This window comes from Sinohyriopsis cumingii, unplaced genomic scaffold (genome assembly GCF_028554795.1).
Source record: "Sinohyriopsis cumingii isolate HCF-2022 unplaced genomic scaffold, ASM2855479v2 utg000940l, whole genome shotgun sequence".
NCBI classification, from domain to species: domain Eukaryota; kingdom Metazoa; phylum Mollusca; class Bivalvia; order Unionida; family Unionidae; genus Sinohyriopsis; species Sinohyriopsis cumingii.
This window is the reverse complement of record NW_028315945.1, coordinates 1,527,771-1,555,234: the sequence shown is the minus strand read 5'-3', so window position 1 is coordinate 1,555,234 and position 27,464 is coordinate 1,527,771. Positions and strand designations below refer to the sequence as shown.

The window sequence follows — 27,464 nt, the reverse complement described above, 5'->3', positions numbered from 1 at the left end:
TCAGACCCAGAGACTGATTAGAGTCTGATGAATATCAGACCTAGAGACTGATCAATATTATATCCAGACCCAGAGACTGATTAGAGTCTGATGAATATCAGACCCAGAGACTGATTAGAGTCTGATGAATATCAGACCCAGAGACTGATTAGAGTCTGGTAAATATCAGGCCCAGAGACTGATTAGAGTCTGGTGAATATCAGACCCAGAGACTGATCAGTATTATATCCAGAGTCTGATAAGAGTCTGATGAATATCAGACCCAGAGACTGATTAGTATCAAATCCATTGACTCTCTGTCCATTAGTTACATGGCATGATTAAAGGGAGTTAGAGACCTGTAGATTTCAATCAGACTACTTTTACCATTACTGAATTTTTGCAATAGGATATTTAGGTATGGTGTTTAATGGCATGCCAACATAATCCTAGCTTAGTGATATAATGTGGAGTAAATCAGGATATTTAAGTATTGGGTTTAATGACACATGAACATTATGCTGGCTTTAGATTTAGTAACAGTTTATAGTATAAAAATGTAAAGGTTAATATTTGCTAATTTAATCTTTAGGAAGGTAAACCATATGGCACATGAACATTATCCTGGCTTTGGGTTTTAGTAACAATTTACAGTATAAAAATGTAAATATTTTCTGCTTTAATCCTTAGGAGGGTAAACCCTTCAGACTAATAGAGGGACTTGGCAATAGGGTTTAATAACATTTTCAACTGCTAATAGAGGGACTTGGCAATAGGGTTTAATAACATTTTCAACTGCTAATAGAGGGACCTGGCAATAGGGTTTAATAACATTTTCAACTGGAACATTTTCCCAGAATGAATATTGTTACCTGCTTCAGCCATTTGTTCTCTCAGTGAAACTAAGAATAGATACCTTTCAGTAGTATAATAGATTATGACACTAGTGCAGATTTTGTCCAAAAGATTTGGAAGTCACTCCAGAAAATAAATTACTACAGTATGCTGTGTGCCCTCTTTTCACCAGCATTTCTGTTGACTTGCTAGTCGTCCAGAATAGACTCTCAAAAGACACAGAGTCAAACAAACACACTACTTTGGTGTTAGAAAAAATATATATTTTGTTGAATTGGATTTTGAATTCTATCAGGTAGAATATTATCAGCAGAAGTTTGGGGCAGCAATGGGCTCACCAGTATCTCCTGTTGTGGCAAGTTTGTACATGGAAGATTTTGAACTTGATGCCATTTCCACAGCAGCCCTTTCTCTGGATATGTGGTTTCAGTATGTGTATTACACTTTCACCATGATGTATGAATACAATATGTGTATTACACTTTCAGCATGATGTATGAATACAATATGTGTATTACACTTTCACCATGATGTATGAATACAATATTGAAAAATTTATAGAGCAGCTCAATTCCATTGATGAAAATATTCAGTTTACTTATAAATAGGAAGAGGATGGGAATGTTGTCTTCTTTGGATACATGTGTTCACATAGTGGGGGTACAAAAGTTACAATTTAGCACAAACCTAATCACACATACCAGTATCTGGACTTTATCTCTAACTACCATCTTCAACATAAGTTATCAGTGTTGTGAACCCTGTTGCACTGGGTGAACAGCATTATCATTGTTGAGGAAGACCGGGTGTTGGAGGTCGATCACATTAAGTAAGCTTTGAAGGCCAATGGTTATAAAGACTGGACTTTGGTGTTTGCTGAAAAAGAACAGATAAGGGAGGAACATCTGAAGGAGAAACAAATGTGTAATTGTCCCTTTACCATTTATTGGTGGTTTGTCCAAAAAATTATAAAACATCTTCTGACAGCATGGAGCTAATGTGATTCACAAACAATATGACACTATCCACTCAGTCTTGGTGATCCAAAACCAGTCAGTGAATCAAATGAACCATCTCCATAAAATTTAACATCATGGTATATATTATTTGCATATATTTTGTCTTAACATAGTCTTGTAGAAATCGTATCTGAAGACTAAGAAAAGACTTAACTAGCTGCAGTCTTTCATGAATAGTCCAGTCAGTTCATGAATAGTCCAATCAGTTCATGAATAGTACAGTCTTTCATGAATAATAGTCCAATCAGTTCATGAATAGTACAGACAGTTCATGAATAGTCCAATCACTTCATGAATAGTAGTCTTTCATGAATAATCCAATCAGTTCATGAATAGTACAGCCAGTTCATGAATAGTCCAATCAGTTCATGAATAGTACAGTCTTTCATGAATAGTCCAGTCCTAGAAAGCACATTTGAAGTACTCCACTTTCGTGAAAACCAATGTCTCTTGAAATTATTGTTATGTCATGATGTCATCGATATGATATCACTTTTGCTATACTGGTCATTGACTAGTAAGGCTTATGGGATGTCTTTTGTCTGTCATCCCTCTTCTAGCACCAGCACGTTATTACTTTTCCAAAACTGCTTGGAGGATTGCCATGAAACTTTGCATACATATTCATCCCATGGTCTTGTTGGTCCTAAACGAAAATGTTGCTACCTGGACATCCATTATGGCCCCCAAAGTGGCCATCTTGAAAATCTTTTTATCGCTTTTCCTACATTTATTGGTCATATCAACGTAGGGTTTTCACAGAAAGACTTATTATGATGTCTAGTTGGTCCTAAATAAAATCAGACAGATTTGACAACAGACATTTTGAGAAGCTTGTTGTTGCAACTCCTGCTGAAAAGAAAGCCATATTAACATGGTGGTTATATGAAAAGACTCCTAACATGATGTCTAGTTGGCTTAAAATTAAAATGATGATCATCTGACCTCTTCCTTTGTTGATGGGGTTTTCACTAAAACACTTCTTATGATGTCTAGTTGGTCAAAAATAAAAATGTTGATATGACATCCAATATGACTACTTCAGCAGACATGATAGCTACTCCTCATGAATGGAAAATGATATGATGTTTTCACAAAAAGATTTCTTAATTTGTGTAGTTGGTACTAAATAAAACTGTTCTAAGGTAGGGGCCTGACAATTGTTTAATTTCCATGTACGTAGCTTGAAAAAATATCTTGCTCAGATTTATTTGGAATAAATAACACAGTATTATATCCTTTGTTTTATTTGGGAAAAAATTAATTACCTTGAAAAAAAAGAAAGGAAACATTTCAGCTTTAAAAAATTCTGCCTCCCCTTTCCAAAAAATTAAATAGCCAGTACCTTATAGTAGATGAATGTTAATTGTTATTTAAGTTGTAATCTAACTTGTTATTTAAGTTCGTGTTATTTAAGTTCTAATTTAACTTGTTATTTAAGTTGTAATTTAACTTGTTATTTAAGTTGTAATCTAACTTTTATTTAAGTTGTAATTTAACTTGTTATTTAAGTTGTAATCTAACTTGTTAATTAAGTTGTGATCTAACTTGTTATTTCAGTTGTAAAATCAAACTTTTTATTTAAGTTGTAATCTAAGTAACTAAAGTGGAATGATTAAGCCTACACTATAGCTGGTACTCTGAAATACATAGTGCTGACATTAGAGATTCTATCGATTAACAAAGGAAGTGCTGATATTGAAACCTACAATTGACTAGCTGTACTTTTGATATAGTAAGCGGGGAATTTTGAGTGGGATGCCAACAACCAGGCAAGATATTTATCAGAGAGGGACAGTGAACATAAAACACACTTGACAAATGAGAAAATATAGCTATACTGGTACAGTGAAAATGTACAGCTATAACACAAGAGGAAAAAATACTGCAGTAAACCGGTATACCAGTAATATCTTGCCCCTCTAACAGTGGCCATCTTGAAAATCTTATTATTACTTTTCTTCCAATATGGATGGTAATATCAATATGGATGGTAATGTCAATATAGATGGTATTGTCAATATGGATGGTATTGTCGATATGGATGGTATTGTCAGTATGGATGGTAATATCAATATGAATCGTAATATCAGTATGAATCATAATATCAATATGGATGGTAATGTTAATATAGAGTTTTTACTACAAGACTTTGTATGATGTCAAGTTGTTCCTGAATGAAAATGGTGCTGATCTGATGTCAAATATGGCCACCACTGTGGTTATCTTGAAAATCTTGTTATTGCTATTGTTGCAAGTCTTTGCTCTTAAAATAAGTAACAGAAAAGAGTGAAAGACAGCAAGCTTTGTAAAATTTTACAAATATAATTTTTTTCCCTAGAACACAAAGTGAAAATGAGAAAAAGAACTTACAATATTGTGAATTAAATCCCCAAATACTCCAAGAATTACAGACACAAGTCCTAGTAATTTAAAGTCCTGAATAAAACTCAGTACAACTCCCAAAGATATCCAAAAACTGAAGGCAGTGTCGCGTCTGTTATAGCTTATAGAATATTGATGTGCCAACAGTATTTTGTTGAATCACAGTAATATCATTCCAGGTTTGAATTCAGTATAAATTCCAGTGAATGTCTCTATCCAAGAATTTTATCAGAGCACTTTTGTATTTCTAGAGAAAATAATCACTTGAATTCAGTAATTTGAAGAAAAAAATATTCCAGCCGAAATAATTAAAAATACTGGTCGCAACGTATAATACAGCTTGAAAGTGTTAGATGCTAAAGCACAAATGACTAAGTCCTCACAATTACAAGTTTATATAGTTCTCTACTTGACCTCAGGGTCACAATTAGCATTTTCTATTAAAAAAAAACATTACCTAATGGAAAATAACCTTCTAGAATGATCCTGATGTTTACAAAATCAAAACCATAAGCTGTAAAATTCATTTAGGGAAGTCCAAAACCTTGACCCAAATAAACATATTTACTTCTACATGTATTAATAAAGATCCTGATATTAAGCCCCCACACACTGAGAATAATTTAGCTATGTATTAGTTGTTTACATAAAATAAAATTTGAAAAAAGTCAACCAAGTCTAGCAGAAATTAACTCAGTTTTGGACAAGGTCAAGCCCAGCATACAATGTTACATTACAATTGGATAAATTTTATTTTTTTCAAACTAACAAACAACAGTTAAATTTAATATACATAACACTACTCTCTTGAGTGAATGGTCATATCATCATTGGGTTTTCACTAAAAAAACTTCTTATAATGTTTTGCAGACCCTAAATTGAAATGGTGCTGATATGATGTCCTGTATGGGGTTTTCACCAGTAGACTTCTTGCCATATTTAGTTGGCTCTAAATAAAAAGGGTACCAGTTGTAAATCTTCGGCCAATATGGTCATGTGAGAAAGCTTGCCAGTAGCTTCTTGTGGGTCGGTGGTTCTTCCCGTGGGTTTTCTTGGGTTCTTCCTCCACCATTAATACTGGTCGCCATGCATAGCCTATCGTGTGCTGAAAAATGGCGTTAAACCCCACAACAACAGCAACAACAACCAGTTGTAAATCCAGTATGGGTGAATTTTTATACTCACCTTACGAGGGCCTCAAGGGAGAATAGTCCTTGATTAATGAGTCACCCTCTATAAATAAAGCATTATTATTATTATTATTATTATAATGGCTGTCTTCAAAATCTTGTTGTCACAACTTCCACTTAACTGATGCTCATTATGATATAGGTTTTTCACCAAAAGACTTATAACGATGTCTACTTTGTTGTCAGTGGTGTCTAACTGATATCTAATACGAGTACCACAGCAACTAATTTTGAAAGTCTTGCTATCACTTAAGAACATTGGGGATGGTTTCAACACTCAGCAGTCTGAAGAAAGAAATGGTCTTATCTTAAATTCCTGGAAATGCATGGTTTCTATTGTTTAGACCTTGGAAACTTGTAAGATATGCATGGTTTCTAGTGTAGAGACCTTGCAAACATGTAAGATATGCATGGTTTCTATTGTGGAAACTTTGGAAACTTGTAAGATATGCATGGTTTCTAGTGTGGAGACCTTGGAAACATAAGATATTCATGGTTTCTCTTGTGGAAACCTTGGAGACATGTAAGATATGCATGGTTTTTATTGTATAGACCTTGGAAACATGTAAGATATACATGGTTTCTATTGTGGAAACCTTGGAGACTTGTAAGATATGCATGGTTTCTATTGTATGGACCTTGGAAACATGTAAGATATGCATGGTTTCTATTGTGGAAAACTTGGAGACTTGTAAGATATGCATGGTTTCTATTGTCTAGACCTTGAAAACATGTAAGATATGCATGATTTATATTGTGGGAACCTTAGAGACTTGTAAGATATGCATGGTTTCTATTGTGGAAACCTTGGAGACTTGTAAGATATGCATGGTTTCTATTGTATAGACCTTGGAAACATGTAAGATATGCATAGTTTCTATTGTAGAGACTTTGAAAACATGTAAGATATGCATGGTTTCTATTGTGGAAACCTTGGAGACTTGGAAAATATGTATTGTTTAGAATATTAATGTAACCTCAATAGTTGTTTAATACTGGGTTTAAAAATCACTGATGAATTTACCCATTTGTATTTGGTAAATTTGTTTGGTTGATTTATTGACCAACATTCTCATTTGTTTGGTATTTGAAAATCTTCTCTGTCTGAAAATTGAATGCATTTTAAAAGACCCATTAAGCTCTTATTTTATTGGCAATTGGTGACGGCATCCTATTGGCCATCCCATGCCATCATCATGGAATTGATGGCATCCTATTGGCCATCCCATGCCATCATCATGGAATTGATGGCATCCTATTTACCATCCCATGCCATCATCATGGAATTGATGGCATCCTATTTCCCATCACATGCTATCATCATGGAATTGGTGGCATCCTATTTACCATCCCATGCCATCATCATGGAATTGATGGCATCCTATTTCCCATCCCATGCCATCATCATGGAATTGATGGCATCCTATTTACCATCCCATGCCATCATCATGGAATTGATGGCATCCTATTTCCCATCACATGCTATCATCATGGAATTGATGGCATCCTATTTCCCATCACATGCCATCATCATGGAATTGATGGCATCCTATTTACCATCCCATGCCATCATCATGGAATTGATGGCATCCTATTTCCCATCCCATGCTATCATCATGGAATTGATGGCATCCTATTTCCCATCACATGCTATCATCATGGAATTGATGGCATCCTATTTACCATCCCATACCATCATCATGAAATTGATGGCATCCTATTTCCCATCACATGCTATCATCATGGAATTGATGGCATCCTATTGGCCATCACATGCTATCATCATGGAATTGATGGCATCCTATTGGCCATCACATGCCATCATCATGGAATTGATGGCATCCTATTGGCCATCCCATGCCATCATCATGGAATTGATGGCATCCTATTGGCCATCCCATGCCATCATCATGGAATTGGTGGCATCCTATTTGCCATCCCATACCATCATCATGGAATTGATGGCATCCTATTTACCATCCCATGCTATCATCATGGAATTGATGGCATCCTATTTCCCATCCCATGCCATCATCATGGAATTGATGGCATCCTATTTGCCATCCCATGCCATCATCATGGAATTGATGGCATCCTATTTCCCATTACATGCTATCATCATGGAATTGATGGCATCCTATTTCCCATTACATGCTATCATCATGGAATTGATGGCATCCTATTGGCCATCCCATGTCATCATCATGGAATTGGTGGCATCCTATTTCCCATCCCATGCCATCATCATGGAATTGATGGCATCCTATTGGCCATCCCATGCCATCATCATGGAATTGATGGCATCCTATTGGCCATCCCATGCTATCATCATGGAATTGATGGCATCCTATTGGCCATCCCATGCTATCATCATGGAATTGATGGCATCCTATCATCATGGAATTGATGGCATCCTATTTCCCATCCCATGCTATCATCATGGAATTGATGGCATCCTATTGGCCATCCCATGCTATCATCATGGAATTGATGGCATCCTATTGGCCATCCCATGCTATCATCATGGAATTGATGGCATCCTATTGGCCATCCCATGCTATCATCATGGAACTGATGGCATCCTATTGGCCATCCCCTGCTATCATCATGGAATTGATGGCATCCTATTGACCATCCCATGCTATCATCATGAAATTGATGGCATCCTATTTGCCATCACATGCTATCATCATGGAATTCCTCTTGGTATGGCCATTCCCAGTTATGAAGGGCGAGGGAGGTGAAATTTTTCCACAACAGACTATAAACAACCAGCTATATTTACCTTAATGTAGACTGACATGTTTTGCTGGTGGATGATTTTTGATAATTTCATGTAATTCTGCCTTATAACTTGTTGACATGTTTTGTTGGTAGTTGATTAGCTTATCTCATGTCACTCTGCCTTAAAGCTTGTTGACATGTTTTGTTGGTAGTTGATTGCTTATCTCATGTCACGCTGCCTTAAAGCTTAATAATTTTCTTTATATTCAAATGAAATAGTCCAAAATTTCCAGTCAATTGCACCTACACTGGCCTTGTTCTGTGTAATCCTTTTTTTTTTTGTTTTGTTGATAGATGTTCAGAATATTGCCAGAAATGACAGATCAACCGTTACATTCCATAATGATTTAGGATTGGTTGGACCTCTTAGGTATGTAAAAATATACATTGTTGAAAACTTTAAATATCCCAATATTTCATAAGTAATCATTGTTAAGTTGTAATTTAACCTGCTGATTGGTATTTATCAGTACATTATATGTAGACCTTGATGTATTCAGTTCTTTTAATGTCAGTTGCAATATAAGCATGGCTATAATTAGCATACAGGTCAGTGTCAATAAAATTTCAGGTGCAGGCCAGAAGTGTGGCTGACAATTGTGGCCTTAAAGCTGGAGATGGAATCTTGGTTATCAACAACCAGAACACAGATGAGATGACACATGAAATGGCCAAAATGGCTATCATTCGATCCAGCAATGATATAGACATGATTGTACAGAGGTATAACTAACATGTTACTTTAATGACATCTATTCTTTATCCGACTCTTTTTAATCCAGAATATAAGATCTGACCAAACAGTATGTGTGACCCTTTGCTTGCATATTTATGTTAATCCATTGCTATTTTATCTAAAATTATAAGTTTTGCACCAAACAGCATATGTCCAAACTTGCACAATTTTATAAAACAACCCTATTTTGTTGAGAAATTATAAGTTTTGCACCAAACAGAATGTATGTCCCCATGCTTGCACGTTTATATTAATCCAATGCTATTTTATCTAAAATTATAAGTTTTGCACCAAACAGCATATGTCCAAACTTGCACAATTTTATAAAACAACCCTATTTTGTTGAGAAATTATGTTTTGCACCAAACAGAATGTATGTCCCCAAGCTTGCACATTTATGTTAATCCAGTACTGTTAATCCAATCCATTTAATCTCTGTTTGATCTGAACTCATTCATTGGAAAAGTGTTTTTGTTCCCAGATGTTTTCACATCCTCAAGATTCTACTATATATGAATTCCCATTTTTGTTTCATAAAATTCTACAAAGCCGCTTGTGTAATATATATGAATTCCCATTTTTGTTTCATAAAATTCTGCAAAGCCGCTTGTATACTATATATGCATTCCCATTTTTGTTTCATAAAATTCTGCAAAGCCGCTTGTATACTATATATGCATTCCCATTTTTGTTTCATAAAATTCTGCAAAGCCGCTTGTATACTATATATGCATTCACATTTTTGTTTCATAAAATTCTGCAAAGCCGCTTGTATACTATATATGAATTCACATTTTTGTTTCATAAAATTCTGCAAAGCCGCTTGTGTACTAGATATGAATACCCATTTTTGTTTCATAAAATTCTCCAAAGCTGCTTGTGTACTATATATGCATTCCCATTTTTGTTTCATAAAATTCTGCAAAGCTGTTTGCATAAAGCCCTTTGATGTGTACGATAACTGTTCTGTCTGACCATGCATACTTTATAGCAAATAATGACTATATTTATTTGTCATTTTCAGTTATTTGGCATAGTTGAGGTATAAATATATTCCAGTTTCACTAGGCCTAGTAGTTATGAAATTTATGCAGCACAAAATTTAATTTTTTTGTTGTTTTTAAATATCTTTAATCCTAAATGATGTAATTGGTATAATATTGTTTTTGTTTACTAAATACATGAATTTGCACAGTTTTCCATGTTGAATGAATCTATATTTTTTACACATATTAAACAAATCAAATTGTGTTGTACGATTTTAATGACTTGACGTTATATTGAATAATAAAAGACTGTCATTTGATGAGTGTCGGCAGATCTTCATTTCCATGTCGGTACAAAAATAACTATATAGTCGCTTAAAATTATTCCATGGAGTGAGAATAGGATAACAAAATAAATTCTGGGTCAATGAGTTCATGGAGTGAGAATAGGAAGAGCAAAATAAATTCTAGGTCAATGAGTTACAAAAGGCAGGATCTGATTTACTGCCACAACATAAATTATTCCCTACTTATGTACAGGAAATTGCCCTACATTACCTTTATACATTTGTGATTTGTGTCCCAAGCCCTACCTGTCCAATACACATTTGTCATTTGTAACCCCAGCCCTACATGTCCAATACATGTCTGTCATTTGTGTCCCAAGCCCTACATTCCCAATACACATTTGTCATTTGTTTCCCAAGCCCTGCATTCTCAATACACATTTATAACGCGTTTCTCAAGCCCTACATTCCCAATACACATTTGTCATTTATGTCACAAGCCCTACATCCCCAATATACATTTATCATATGTGTCCCAAGTAATAACTGAAAGTAGTTCCGACTTGAATGAGTAAACAAGCATCCCTTAATACCACCCCATGTTCATGTCAATTTGTTAAAAAAACAAAGTTGCCCCCAAAAATCAATGGAATGCTTGAAAATAGGGCATTATACTTGTGAATCCCACTTTGTTTTCTCTTCTTTTGTTTTAAATCCTTCGTATATTTTGAAACGGTTAGCCATATTTGTACTTGGAAGTGGTAATTTATCCTATATTTTCAGTTCTAAAATAACCCTGCAGATGCAAGTCAATCAAGCATACCCATGCAAGTAAATTAAGTATACCCATGCAAATTAATAAAGCATACCCATGCAAGTTAATCAAGCATACCCATGCAAGTCAATCAAGTACACACAGCCCTTGATTCATAAAGCTCCACTATTTTACAGCACTTTCAGACTGAAAAATTATTATTTATGTGATAAATATAGGATCGATGTTCCATATTCAACAGCAGTGTTAAATGAAAAATCTGAATGGAAACCAAATTGTTTCTTGCTTTAGAAAAGAAGTTTGAATATGCACTCAAACACAGGAGTTTTGTGAGGTGATTTTCTCCTCCCTAGATTTATTATTCTTAGTTCCCGAGGTCTCCATTAGCAATTTCACTAGACTGACTTGAAGAAAGTTTACTTTTCTCATGAGCTTTGTTTTTTTTTTATCCATGTTGAAGGGGTGCAGTTCAGATCTGGAAGCCCAAGGTTACACCAATGTCAGAGTTGCGTCCAAATGAACTACGTCAGATTGAGACAGCCACAGGGGATCAGATGACAGCTACACAGAAAACCTCACTGGCTAGGGACCATTTAGATGTATGTACATATAGTTTGGGATCTTGCTAGCTTATGTAAGATTTGTGTACTTCCTGTCCTGACCTTCACCTAGCCAAATAATGAACACTATAGCTACATTTAATAAAACTAAATTATTTTCACATAACAGAAGTCACCTACACACAGGAGCCCTCACCTACACACAGGAGTCCTCACCTACACACAGGAGTCCTGCGGATAATATGAGTGTAATACAGGTTGCCTGGTTCTGTGATTTAGAAGTCTAGTTCATTACAAAAGTCTTTTGAAACAGAGACCAAAACTAACAAAATGTGGAAATGGGGGTTGTGAGGCTCAGAAAAACTTTTTTAAAAGTTGTGGCAAAAATTGGTTGGCCATAAAGCAACAGACAAGAGTTTTAGCGGAGTCCTATTAAAGGGAACTAGATCTGTTAGAGCAGTCATTAAACAACCAACAAAAGTAATGGTTGAATTGATGAATGGGAATTGGTCATAATTAGTTGTTCTTGAATAGCCTTTAAGCAACAGTGATGGTGGAGTTAGTTAATTGTACTAGAGTGGATATCAAGAAACATACAGGAGTGATGGTTGATTTCTAACAAGATATTACACCTTAGAGATAAATCCTATTAGACTAGTGCTGTTTACACCTTAGAGATAAATCCTATTAGACTAGTGCTGTTTACACCTTAGAGATAAATCCTATTGGACTAGTGCTGTTTACACCTTAGAGATAAATCCTATTTGACTAATGATGTTTGCACCTTAGAGATAAATCCTATTAGACTAGTGTTGTTTACACCTTTGAGATAAATCCTATTGGACTAGTGCTGTTTACACCTTAGAGATAAATCCTATTTGACTAATGATGTTTACACCTTAGAGATAAATCCTATTAGACTAGTGTTGTTTACACCTTTGAGATAAATCCTATTGGACTAGTGCTGTTTACACCTTAGAGATAAATCCTATTAGACTAGTGCTGTTTACACCTTAGAGATAAATCCTATTAGACTAGTGCTGTTTACACCTTAGAGATAAATCCTATTAGGCTAGTGCTGTTTACACCTTAGAGATAAATCCTATTAGGCTAGTGCTGTTTAGACCTTAGAGATAAATCCTATTGGACTAATGCTGTTTACACCTTAGAGATAAGTCCTATTAGACAAGTGCTGTTTACACCTTGGAGATAAATCCTATTTGACTAGTACTGTTTACACCTTAGACATAAATCCTATTAGACAAGTGTTTTTTTACACATTAGAGATAAGTCATATTAGACAGTGATGTTTACAGCTTAGAGATAAATCCTATTAGACAAGTGTTGTATAAACCTTAGAGATACATACTATGAGACAAATGCTGTTTACACCTTAGAGATAAATCCTATGAGACAAGTGCTGTTTACACCTTAGATATAAATCCTATTGGATTAGTGCTGTTTACACCTTAGAGATAAATCCTATTAGACTAGTGCTGTTTACACCTTAGAGATAAATCCTATTGGACTAGTGCTGTTTACACCTTAGAGATAAATCCTATTTGACTAATGATGTTTACACCTTAGAGATAAATCCTATTAGACTAGTGTTGTTTACACCTTTGAGATAAATCATATTTGACTAGTACTGTTTACACCTTAGAGATAAATCCTATTAGACTAGTGCTGTTTAGACCTTAGAGATAAATCCTATTGGGCTAATGCTGTTTACACCTTAGAGATAAGTCCTATTAGGCAAGTGCTGTTTACACCTTGGAGATAAATCCTATTTGACTAGTACTATTTACACCTTAGAGATACATCCTATTAGACAAGTGTTGTTTACACATTAGAGATAAGTCATATTAGACAGTGATGTTTACAGCTTAGAGATAAATCCTACTGGAATAGTGGTGTTTACAGCTTAGAGATAAATCCTATGAGACAAGTGCTGTTTACGCCTTAGAGATAAATCCTATTACACTAGTGATATTAACACCTTAGAGATAATTCCTATTGGACTAGTGTTGTTTACACCTTAGATATAAGTCCTGTTAGACTAGTTCTGTTACACCCTAGAGATACATACTATGAGACAAGTGCTGTTTACACCTTAGAGATAAATCCTATGAGACAAGTGCTGTTTACACCTTAGATATAAATCCTATTAGGCTAGTGCTGTTTACACATTAGAGATAAATCCTATTTGACTAGTGCTGTTTACACCTTAGAGATAAATCCTATTAGACTAGTGCTGTTTACACCTTAGAGATAAATCCTATTGGACTAGTGCTGTTTACACCTTAGAGATAAATCCTATTTGACTAATGATGTTTACACCTTAGAGATAAATCCTATTAGACTAGTGTTGTTTACACCTTTGAGATAAATCATATTTGACTAGTACTGTTTACACCTTAGAGATAAATCCTATTAGACTAGTGCTGTTTAGACCTTAGAGGTAAATCCTATTGGACTAATGCTGTTTACACCTTAGAGATAAGTCCTATTAGGCAAGTGCTGTTTACACCTTGGAGATAAATCCTATTTGACTAGTACTGTTTACACCTTAGAGATAAATCCTATTAGACAAGTGTTGTTTACACATTAGAGATAAGTCATATTAGAGAGTGATGTTTACAGCTTAGAGATAAATCCTACTGGAATAGTGGTGTTTACAGCTTAGAGATAAATCCTATGAGACAAGTGCTGTTTACACCTTAGAGATAAATCCTATTACACTAGTGATATTAACACCTTAGAGATAATTCCTATTGGACTAGTGTTGTTTACACCTTAGATATAAGTCCTATTAGACTGGTGCTGTTACACCCTAGAGATAAATACTATTAGACTAGTGCTGTTTACACCTTAGAGATAAATCCTATTAGACAAGTGTTGTATAAACCTTAGAGATACATACTATGAGACAAGTGCTGTTTACACCTTAGAGATAAATCCTATGAGACAAGTGCTGTTTACACCTTAGATATAAATCCTATTAGGCTAGTGCTGTTTACACATTAGAGATAAATCCTATTTGACTAGTGCTGTTTACACCTTAGAGATAAATCCTATTGGACTAGTGATATTTACACCTTTGAGATAAATCCTATTTGACTGGTGATGTTTACACCTTAGATATAAGTCCTATTAGACTAGTGCTGTTACACCCTAGAGATAAATACTATTAGACTAGTGCTGTTTACACCTTAGAGATAAATCCTATTAGACAAGTGTTGTATAAACCTTAGAGATACATACTATGAGACAAGTGCTGTTTATACCTTAGAGATAAATCCTATGAGACAAGTGCTGTTTACACCTTAGATATAAAGCCTATTGGATTAGTGCTGTTTACACCTTAGAGATAAATCCTATTAGACTAGTGCTGTTTACACCTTAGAGATAAATCCTATTTGACTAGTGATGTTTACACCTTAGATATAAGTCCTATTAGACTAGTGCTGTTATACCCTAGAGATAAATACTATTAGACTAGTGCTGTTTATACCTTAGAGATAAATCCTATGAGACAAGTGCTGTTTACACCTTAGATATAAATCCTACTAGACTAGTGCTGTTTACGCCTTAGATATAAATCCTATTTGACTAATGATGTTTACACCTTAGAGATAAATCCTATTAGACTAGTGCTGTTTACACCTTAGAGATAAATCTTATTAGGCTAGTGCTGTTTACATTGTAGAGATAAATCCTATTAGACTAGTGCTGTTTACACCTTAGAGATAAATCCTATTTGACTAATGATGTTTACACCTTAGAGGTAAATCCTGTTAGACTAGTGCTGTTTACACCTTAGAGATAAATCCTATTAGACTAGTGCTGTTTACACTGTAGAGGTAAATCCTATTAGACTAGTGCTGTTTACACCTTAGAGATAAATCCTATTAGACTAGTGATGTTTACACCTTAGAGACAATTCCTATTAGACTAGTGCTGTTTACACTTTAGAGATAAATCCTATTTGACTAGTGCTGTTTATACATTAGAAAAATATCCTATTTGACTAGTGCTATTTACACCTTAGAGATAAATCTATTGGACTAGTGCTGTTCAAATACATTTGGTTCAGCATATATCACTTTCAGTGAAACAGTTATTTTAGCAATTTTTACTATGATCAGGTTTGCGATGAGAGATGTTTGTGCGTTATTTCTGAAGTTTCAAACAATTTTTTGATGAATGCATGAAGAAAATTAATTTCATGTACAGTATAAATCTGTCTGAATCTCTTACGATTGTTTGCTTTTCTTTATTTTAGGTATTATTTTCTTAGGAAAGAGTGATTCAGAGTTGGAAAATTGTTCATTTTTATACTTTCTCCATAAATTTTGTTAGATTTCTTTTGAAATAAGATTCATGATTGTCTTCTGTAGCAATTCATTTTTCACTCACTTGCCAAATCTGGATATTTTCAGATCTCTGGCAAGATGCCATGTACGCAAATTATTAGATTATAAATTAATCATTGTTCATTTTTTTAAAAATGCAAATCGTCATGAAATTTTAGTGAATTTCTAAAAGTGCTTAATACATATGTTTTTATTAATGTTAATTATGATTTTTTGCTTGAATTTCACTTATAGAGTATTCTTTATGAAATTTCATTTTCATAACTAGTCAGTTAAATTTTAGTTGCATAACTAGTCAGTTAAATTTTAGTTGCATAAAAAGTCTTTATTAATTTGGAGTTGCATAGTCTATATTGATTTGAAGTTGCATTAATAGTCTATTAAATTTCACTGGCATAAATAGTTCATTAAATTTAATTGGCATAAATAGTCTATTAAATTGCAGATTTATAGTCCATTAAATTGCACTTCATAAATAGTCAATTAAATTTCCATTTCATAAGTAGTTTTTTAAATTGCAGTTGCATAAATAGTCAGTTTTATTACAGTTAATAAATAGTCTATTAAATTTCCATTCCATAATTAGTCTATTTAATTGTAGTTCATAAATAGTGTATTAAATTTCATTTGCAAAAATCGTCTGTATTAAATACCAGTTGCATAAAATTGTCTATTAAATTAAAGTTGCATAAATAGTCTATAAAATTTTAGTTGCATAAATGATCTATTAAATTTCAGTTGCATAAATGATCTATTAAATTTCAATTGCATACATAGTTTATTAAATTTCAGTTGCATAAATAGTCTATTAAATTTCAGTTGATAATCTAATAAATTGCAGTTGCATAAATAATCAAATAAATTGCAATAATAAATTGCAGTTGCATAACTAGTCTATTAAATTTCATTTGCATAGTCTTAAATTTCAGTTGCATAAATGGTGTGTTAAATATCACTTGCATAAAATTGTCTGTTAAATTTCAGTTGCATAAATAATCTCATAAATTGCAGTTGCATACATAGACCCTTAAATTTCATTTGCATAAATGGTCTAATAAATTTTAATTGCATAAAATTGTCTATTAAATTGCAGTTACATAAATAATCTGATAAATTGCAGTTTCATAAATAGTCTATTAAATTTCAGTTGCATACATAGTCTATTAAATTGCAGTTTCATACATAGTCTATTAAATTTCATTTGCATAAATGGTCTATTTAATTTCAGTTGCATAAATGGTCTGTTTAATTTCAGTTGCATAAATAGTCCATTAAATTTCAGTTGCATAAATGGTCTATTTAATTTCAGTTGCATAAATGGTCTAATAAATTTTAGTTTCTTAAATAGTTTCTAACAATATGATTATGTACAGCCATGAGGAAACAAACTGATGGTGTCACACTGTATCTTGTCCACAAGACAAAGGTTACCAGATTAAACAAACAGAGCTTTGAGTTATTACAATATCTGCTTGTTCTTCAGAAATTACTCAGAGAATCAAATTCAGAATGTTTGCATAAATAAGAAAGTATACATGATAACTAGGATTTGGAATATAATGATAGATTGTTAAATCATTGTATCTAGTTTGTGCAAAGTATGATAATGTCTACAGATAGCTGAAATATCACAGGCCATCTGTCTTTGTTTTTTCAGGAGCCATCTACAGATAGCTAAAATATCACAGGCAATCTGTCTTTGTTTTTTCAGGAGCCATCTACAGATAGCTAAAATATCACAGGCCATCTGTCTTTGTTTTTCCAGGAGCCATCTACAGATAGCTAAAATATCACAGGCAATCTGTCTTTATTTTTTCAGGAGCCATGTACAGATAGCTAATATATCACAGGTCATCTGTCTTTGTTTTTTCAGGAGCCATGTACAGATAGCTAAAATATCACAGGCAATCTGTCTTTGTTTTTTCAGGAGCCATGTACAGATAGCTAAAATATCACAGGCCATCTGTCTTTGTTTTTCCAGGAGCCATCTACAGATAGCTAAAATATCACAGGCAATCTGTCTTTGTTTTTTCAGGAGCCATGTACAGATAGCTAAAATATCACAGGCCATCTGTCTTTGTTTTTTCAGGAACCATGTACAGATAGTTAAAATATCACAGGCCATCTGTCTCTGTTTTTTACAGATAGTTAAAATATCACAGGCCATCTGTCTTTGTTTTTTCAGGAGCCATGTACAGATAGCTAAAATATCACAGGTCATCTGTCTTTGTTTTTCAGGAGCCATGTACAGATAGTTAAAATATCACAGGCCATCTGTCTTTGTTTTTTCAGGAGCCATGTACAGATAGCTAAAATATCACAGGTCATCTGTCTTTGTTTTTTCAGGAGCCATGTACAGATAGCTAAAATATCACAGGTCATCTGTCTTTGTTTTTTCAGGAGCCATGTACAATAGGCTCAGCTCATAATCGGTCAGCACGTCCATTCCCTGGATCAGGCAGTATGGGATATGATTCACCACAGAAAAAAGCCATCCCTAAAGTTGTCCATGCTCAGTTTAATTCCCCCATTGGCTTATACTCTGCTGATAACATCGCCACAACTTATGCACAGCAGACCGCTCATATGCAATCAGAAATGGAAAAGTAATTATCTTCATTATTACGCACCATCCGTTTTTTTGTTTGTAGTGTTTCATTGCTATCAAAATATAGTCATCTTTGTATCGTACCTTCTGTGTTATCTAAATATAGTCGTGTTTATATCATACATTCATCCTTTTCTAAATGCTGTCTTTGTTCACAGAATTGTCTTAAAATTTTGCAGTTTGAAAAAGTTTAGAAGGTTATATCATGCAGTATGCTTTTGAAAATTACAATTCAGACGTGAATTTGTAAAAAATCAAATGCTTAAGAAATTTTTATTCATCACAAATATCACAACAAAGTTAAGAGTTTTGTTTAGTGTGATAAAGATGGAGAATGATCTCAGACAAGGGTATACATATCAATTAAATAAAAATGGAGAATTATTTCAGGCAAGAGTATATGTATCGGAGAATTTGTTGACATTATGAGTTTTACACACTTTATCCTTTTCATGTCTTTCAGGAGGACATTATGGAATGACATGCTTTGCGCTTTTTCATAGGTTGCCAAAATTCTGCTGCATTATTTGTGATTCATGAAGCAAGAAATTTTGAAGACATTATTACAACTATATGGTCTTGAACTATATAAAAGAAAAGAACAAAAAAAAAAAACAACAATTTTTGTAAAATTCAACAAATAATTATTTCCTCTGAATACAAAGTAAAATTTTCAAAAGAACTTACAATATTGTGAATTAAATCCCAGATAGTCCTAAAAGTTTTATCAGCAGTCCAAATATATAAAGTTCCAACTGAATTCTAGACATATTCCAAATGACTTCCAAGATTGAATGTGTTGATGTGCTGGTAGCCTTGAATATGCTTATGTGTCAGTAGCCTGGATTGTAGCAATGTGCTAAGAATCTGTTGATATATCACAGTAATAAAATCCAAAAATATTCTTGTCTGAGTTCACTATAATTCAAGAGTAATGTTCCGGTCCAAGAATAGTATTGATGGGCACTTTGTATTTCAAGTGAATAATAGTTTGAGTAAATAATTCCACCCAAATGAAATACTAAACACAACAGTAAGATTGATTCTGTTAAAGATGTTAATGCAAGAATGTGTAATTTCTCAAGTAAACAACATAATATAAAAAGCTATGACACAAACATAGAACCTGGATGAGGGTCAAAAGTTCATTTCTAGAGCATTCGAAGTTGTCAACAAAATAAGGTCTGTTACTAAAAATTATAATATAGAATATAGTAGACATCAGGTCGACCAGGTTAATCACTGGGAAATTCCAGTGTCCAAGACTCGGACCCAAATAGCCATGTTTACTTCCATTGATAATATCCTAATATTTAATCTATTCTCATGGAGAAATATAAGGTAAGTATTATGTTGTTTACAAAATCAATGGCTCAAGTCAGGTACACAGTGAACTTGATTTTGGACAAGGTCATGTATAAGACACAAATGTATGTCACATATAGTCATTAAGAAAAGTCAACAAATAATACAAATTAAATATACATAAAATCATCACACGTAACATCCATGGTGTTTGAAAACAGTTCTGCTCAATATTGTAAATGATCAAGAATGTCTAATACAATACAATTAGAGCAGAGGTCGGCAACCTATTTTACATAGCATGCCACTTTTTTCCAGATTAATTACAAAATTAATGAGCGCATGCCACCAGTAAGATAGTAACATTTTAAAATCAAGATTTTTGGCTGCCCTTCGCATGCTACACAAAACCTCTTGACATGCCACCTTGATTTTACCTAAATGGGGGATAAATTATCTCTTTCAGTCTAGATGTAACAGATGTCCCTGTGGGAGTCAAACTGTCTGGTGGAACATTGCAGCAGGTCGGCAGGGATGAGGGCAGAGGCTATGGTAAGGAGTCTCCAGAATCAGCAGGAGAAGAGAATGCTGGAATTGCCCAGTCTGAGTCACTGAGAAGCATGCAAGAGGAGAATGAGCTGGATCAAGAAGTGTCATCACTTACTAACCAGCATGAACAGCAGCTTACTAATGGAAGTATGTATTGTGTGTACTAACATTATTACTGTGATGTTTTTCATAGAAGTTAGGGGTGTAATGATTGATACATAATACAGTTGGCCACAATAACAATACTTTGAAATTAGAGTATAACATTAAAAACTACATTTTCCAATCTGGGATTCACTACTTGATGTACTAGTAAGCAAGAATATTGCTGTTGGTCATTTTATACTTAAGGAAAAAAAACAAAAACCATAGGCGCTAAGTGTTGAATCTGAATGCTAAAAATAGGCAGACATTCATGTGCAGTTTCTTCCCAGTAAGCAGAATAGGGATACTGTCAGGTGTTGGCGTGCTGCTCTGTTGACAGCGTATTATATGATATAGCAAGAGACGTGCATACTGAGATTTAGTATAGCATGAGATATGTAAACTGGGATATAGTATGGCAAGAAATATGTAAACTGGGATATAGTATGGCAAGAGATATGTAAACTGGGATATAGTATGGCAAGAGATATGTAAACTGGGATATAGTATGGCAAGAGATATGTAAACTGGGATATAGTATGGCAAGAGATATATAAACTTGGATATTGTATGGCAGGAGATATGTAAACTGGAATATAGTAAGGCAAGAGATATGTAAACTGGGATATAGTATAGCAGGAGATATGTAAACTGGAATATAGTATAGCAGGAGATATGTAAACTGGGATATAGTATGGCAAGAGATACGTAAACTGGAATATAGTATGGCAAGAGATATGTAAACTGGGATATAGTATGGCAGGAGATATGTAAACTGGGATATAGTATGGCAGGAGATATGTAAACTGTGATGTAGTATAGCAGGAGATATGTAAACTGGAATAAAGTATAGCAGGAGATATGTAAACTGGGATCTAGTATGGCAAGAGATATGTAAACTGGAATATAGTATAGCAGGAGATATGTAAACTGGGATATAGTATGGCAAGAGATATTTAAACTGGAATATAGTATGGCAGGAGATATGTAAACTGGGATGTAGTATAGCAAGAGATATGTAAACTGGAATATAGTATGGCAAGAGATACGTAAACTGGAATATAGTATGGCAAGAGATACATAAACTGGAATATAGTATGGCAAGAGATATATAAACTGGAATATAGTATGGCAAGAGATATATAAACTGGGATGTAGTATGGTAAGAGATATGTAAACTGGAATATAGTATGGCAAGAGATATGTAAACTGGGATATAGTATGGCAAGAGATATATACACTGGAATATAGTATGGCAAGAGATATATAAACTGGAATATAGTATGGCAAGAGATATGTAAACTGGGATGTAGTATGGCAAGAGATATGTAAACTGGAATATAGTATAGCAAGAGATATGTAAACTGGGATCTAGTATGGCAAGAGATATGTAAACTAGGATGTAGTATAGCAAGAGATATGCAAACTGGAATATAGTATGGCAGGAGATATATATACTGGAATATAGTATGGCAAGAGATACGTAAACTGGAATATAGTATGGCAAGAGATACATAAACTGGAATATAGTATGGCAAGAGATATATAAGCTGGAATATAGTATGGCAAGAGATATATAAACTGGGATGTAGTATAGCAAGAGTTATGTAAACTGGAATATAGTATGGCAAGAGATATATAAACTGGGATCTAGTATGGCAAGAGATATGTAAACCTGGATGTAGTATAGCAAGAGATATGCAAACTGGAATATAGTATGGCAGGAGATATATATACTGGAATATAGTATGGCAAGAGATACGTAAACTGGAATATAGTATGGCAAGAGATACATAAACTGGAATATAGTATGGCAAGAGATATATAAACTGGAATATAGTATGGCAAGAGATATATAAACTGGGATGTAGTATAGCAAGAGTTATGTAAACTGGGGTATAGTATGGCACGATATATGAATAATTGGATGTAATATAGTAAGAGATATATATACTGGGAGATATTATAGGAAGAGATATGTATCCTGGTATGTAGTATAGCAAGAGAAATTTATACTGAGATATAGTATAGCAAGAGGCAGGGATATAGTATAGCAAGAGATATGTATACTGGAATGTATTTCAGTGGCAGGTGCCACAAGGAAATGGCTAAGTTATTAAAAAAATTTTGGAATGCATATAAAAAAACATTTCAGTGTGTGTTCATTTTAAACACCTTATCAGCGTGAGGTCATTTAAAAAAGAAATGTTTTAAGTTTTCTTTTAATAATTATTTTGTTTACATTTCTTGAACACCTTTCTTTTCACTGCCATGTTCTATTGGTGAAATACAGTACAGCTTGCAGACATTAATACATTGTAGTATTTTTCCACATGGTTGAACTTTAACTTGTAGTACAGCAAAATATAATGATGTGTATCATATCATACTACTCTACCATATCACTACACCCCTAATACTAGTGTTTTTTTATAACCATATTTACCTGTTATAACATGCATCCAGCTGCAAACAACATAAATTCAGATATTTGTTACTTTATGTCCTGGTAGAACAGTCCAATTGTAATCAGGGTTCTCACACTGCTTGGAAGTGGGGCAAAGTCAGAAATAAGATACGGTTTGTTTCTGTTGAAGTCTATGGAAAATAAACTCGGAAATTAAACTGATCATGAATATTATTTGTTGACTTATATTACTCGAATTTTGGAAAGTTCTGGAAGTTGTCAGTCATTGATTTGCTGCATAGATAACTTCTGCATATAAGCACAGTATTCAGTCAACTGAATCAGGAGCAAAAATGTCCTCTAAGACAACGATTAAAAATTTCTGTATGTCTGTAATTTCAAATAAAGTGGAGAAAGAGTACTGTAAAAAAACTGATAGTCAGGAAAACTCTAGTTAGATGTACATGAGGAAAGAGCACTGCTTAAACTGATTGCCATAAAAACTCTAGTTAGATGGACATGGAGAAAGAGTACTTCATAAACCGATTGGAAAACTCTAGTTAGATGGACATGGGGAAAGAGTAATGCATAAACTGATTGCCATGAAAACTCTAGTTAGATTGACATGGGGAAAGAGTACTGCATAAACTGATTGGAAAACTCTAGTTAGATGGACATGGGGTAAGAGTACTGCATAAACTGATTGCCATGAAAACTCTAGTTAGATTGACATGGGGAAAGAGTACTGCATAAACTGATTGGAAAACTCTAGTTAGATGGACATGGGGTAAGAGTACTGCATAAACTGATAGCAAAACTCTAGTTAGGTGTACATGGGGAAAGTTGTTGTTGTTGTTGTAGGGTTTAACGCCATTTTTCAGCACACGATAGGCTATACATGGCGGCCAGTATTAATGGTGGAGGAAGAACCCGGAAAAACCCCGGAAAGAACCACCAACCCATGAGAAGCTACTGGCAAGCTTTCTCACATACCCACATTGGCCAAATCCGAGACTCGAACCCATGCAGACAGAGGTGAGATGGCAGTGATCTATAACAGAGAGCGCTTTAGACCACTTGGCCAGTCAGTTTTTATGGTTCCCATTGCTTGCAAGTTTATTGAGGGAAAGCTGTGCTGGTTTCTTTTAATAGATCATGACTTTTAGTACATCATCAGATGTCTAATTCAGGTTTGAATGTGAATGTTAATGGAGAGTATCCAAATAGGTACATGTTTGAATGTGAATGTTAATGAGAGTATCCAAATAGGTACATGTTTGAATGTGAATATTAATGGAGAGTATCCAAATAGGTACATGTTTGATTTATGAAGTCCATATATTCAGTCCTTAAATGATTTTGATCCCATTCAGTGAGTGCTGTGGATGAGCCCTAAAAAGATAAATTTTATTAAGGAAAAACTCTAAAAGGGCTTGGATGTTATGTTTCAGAAAGTGTTAACCCCGCGATTAGAAGAATTTGTATCAATTTGGACTTACTGAATATGGTGTTTGCCACAGATGCATGTTATACATTGCACTTCCCAATTCATGTACATCATTACTACTTATTGTGAATTTCAGTATATCGTATTTTCATTAATAATATTCATTATGATGTCTTAATTTTCTCTGAAATTCAGGACAGTTAGATTCTTGTGTTTTCCAGTTTTATTGCTTTGATATGAAATTGTTCATCTATCAGTCACATAACTTTATAATTGAAAGATTTTCATGAAAATTTACATGAGGATATATCATAATTAGACAGTATTGTGTACATTAGCCAGGCCTCCTTTCTCAAGATATTGAGTGACAATTTGCCCAAAGATATATCATGATTAGACAGTGTTGTGTACATTAGCCAGGCCTCCTTTCTCAAGATATTGAGTGAAAATTTGCCCAAGGCTATAACTTGATGAGACACATACCCTAAACATATCCCAGCCTTTAACCTGAACATCATGGGAAGGACAAATGTAATTCACTGTACTGGACATGACCAGAATAGCTTATGGGATGGTCTGTTGTCCGTTGGTCATCCATTCATTAGCATGAGTTTGTTATCGCTACTCCGAAACGACTAGAAGGATTGCCATGAAACTTTACACACATTCATCCCATGGTTGACTTGGTCCTAGATGAAAACATGCCTATTATGGCAGCCATCTTGAAAATGTTGTTGCTACTTCTCCCGATTGGTCAGATCAATATGAGGTGTATTAGGTTTTCACTACAAGACTTGTAATGTCTAGCTGGTTCTAAACGAAAATGGTGCCAATCTGATGTCCAATATGGTGGCTCTGGCAGCCAGCTAAATGAAATCAGTGCTGATTTGACACCATCTTGAAAATCTTTTGCTCACTTCTCAGCCCCTGAATGGATGGTCACTGAAGGACATCTTATGCTGTCTGCTTGCTCCTAATTGAAATAGTGGCTCTGATGTCCAATATGGCCACTAGGGCAGCCATCTTAAATTAATTTTTTTATTGTTAATCACCCTGTTTGGTTGGTCATATCAGCATGAGAGTTTCACTGAAAGACTTATTTCGCTGTCTGTTTGGTCCTAAATGAAAATAGTGCCAGTCTGATATCCAATATAGCTGGCACAGTGGACATCTTGAAAATCTTTTTATAGCTACTTCTTCTGAATGGATGGTCATATTAGCATAGTATTTTCACCAAAAGACTTCTCAGGATGGCTATTTGATCATAAATGAAAATGTTGCTGTTCTGTTGTCCAATATGGTTGCCATCTTGAAAATCTTGTTTTTGCTATTCCTCCTGAATGGATGGTTGTACTGCTAAAAGACTTTATGATCTCTAGCTGACCTTAAAATAAAAATGGTGCCAATCTGACATCCAATATGATTGCCATGGCATCCATCTTAAATACTTTGTTTTCGCAACTTGCTTGGACAGAAAGTTATATTGATGTGGGGTTTCCTCCAAAAGACTTCTGTTGATGTCTGGTTGGTTTTAAATGAAAATCCTGAATGGAGTGTCCTATCTTGAAAATCCTCACCAAATGGATGGTTATATCAACATGGGTTTTTCACCAATAGACTTCTTATGATACCTGTTTGGTTCTAAATGAAAATGGTGTCATTTATGCATCCAGTATGGCAGCCTTGATGACTGTCTTAAAAATCTTGTTGTCCCTCCCCTGAATGGAAGATCATTATGACATGGGGCTTTTAGCAAAAGATTTATAATGATGACAGCATGGTCCTAAATGAAAACAGTGCCAAGCTGACATCCAATGTGTGTACCGTAGCAGCGATTTGGAAAATCTTGCTGTTGCTGAAGAATATAAGAAATGGTTTCAACACTTGACATTTCAAAGAAGAAATGGTCTTATCCTGAATTCTTGGAAATTCTTTTCAATCAGTAGTGTCAATCCCTTTGAGGGACTGTTGTTTAATGATGTCAGATCTTTTAGAAATAGTGTCTCAGTACTGATGATTTCCCATCTTTTTTCCAAAATTATTTTCTTGTCATAATGAGAGAGAATAAAATCATAGAATCATATGCCTTGATGTAAGATAGGAAAATCCGCCAGTCAGGATCAGAATTTGTGGTCATAAATTTGGTGTGGCTTCATATCTGTCTACAAATGGTGACCCCCAAGTGGGTTTTCCCTACCCCACATCAGCACAAATTATGACCTTTGAGAGTGGTTTCTCTATCCCACATCCATACAGGTGATGACATTTGAGTGGGATTTTTCCTATCCCTTATCCATACAAATAATGATCTTTGGGTGGGATTTCTTCATCTCACAGCAGCACCAATTCTGACCTTTGGGTGTAATTTCACTTTCCCACATCTGTACAAATGATGACCTTTGGGATTTCCATATCTCTTATCCATATGAATTCTGACTTTGGGTTGGATTTCCCTATCCCACATCTGTACAAATGATGACATTTGGGTGGGATTTCCCTATCCTACATCATCACAAATTCTGACCTTTGGGTGTGGTTTCTTTATCCCACAGCCTTACAAATAATGACCTTTGGGTGTGGTTTCCCAGTTCCACAGCTGTACAAATTCTGACCTTTGGGTGGGATTTCCCTATCCCACATTCATACAAATTCTGACCTTTTGGTGGAATTTCCCTATCCCACATCAGTACAAATGATGGATTCTATTAGACACAACAATTTTATATGGCATCATCAATTTGATCGAGTCTCTAATGTTGCGTGTCATTTAATCTTTCTATCATGCACCTCCCATAAATATACATAAACCATTTTAAATCAAGATTTTTTGTATAATGTTGCCTGAATACTTCCTTGCCATTTTTGAGTGACAGTTTATTAAAACTTGAGTTTAAATTTGCCAAAATTTAGATGGGTTTTAAAAATGTAACTTTTTATGCCACAACTACTTACATGTCCAAGATCTCTGTGCTATGACTTTGGCAAACAACTGGCAACAAATTAATCACACAACTGGCAATAAGTTATTTGTATAACAACTGGCAATAAGTCATTTGGATAACAACTGGAAAC

At 34.4% G+C, this 27,464-nt stretch overlaps 1 protein-coding gene across 3 annotated transcripts in view; it reads left to right on the top strand.

The window, feature by feature from the left end:
* LOC149772985 (PDZ and LIM domain protein 3-like) overlaps positions 1 to 27,464 on the top strand; it is a 58,781-nt gene that overhangs the window by 6,653 nt on the left and 24,664 nt on the right. For 2 of the 3 annotated variants that reach the window (XM_089946993.1, XM_089946994.1), the window contains exons 2-5: positions 8,784 to 8,935; positions 11,457 to 11,595; positions 18,333 to 18,538; positions 20,312 to 20,541. In XM_089946993.1, the coding sequence (XP_089803119.1) occupies positions 8,784 to 8,935; positions 11,457 to 11,595; positions 18,333 to 18,538; positions 20,312 to 20,541 (727 nt within the window). The remainder of the gene's footprint in view (positions 1 to 8,783; positions 8,936 to 11,456; positions 11,596 to 18,332; positions 18,539 to 20,311; positions 20,542 to 27,464) is intronic. The other variant, XM_089946995.1, reaches the window with a different exon arrangement.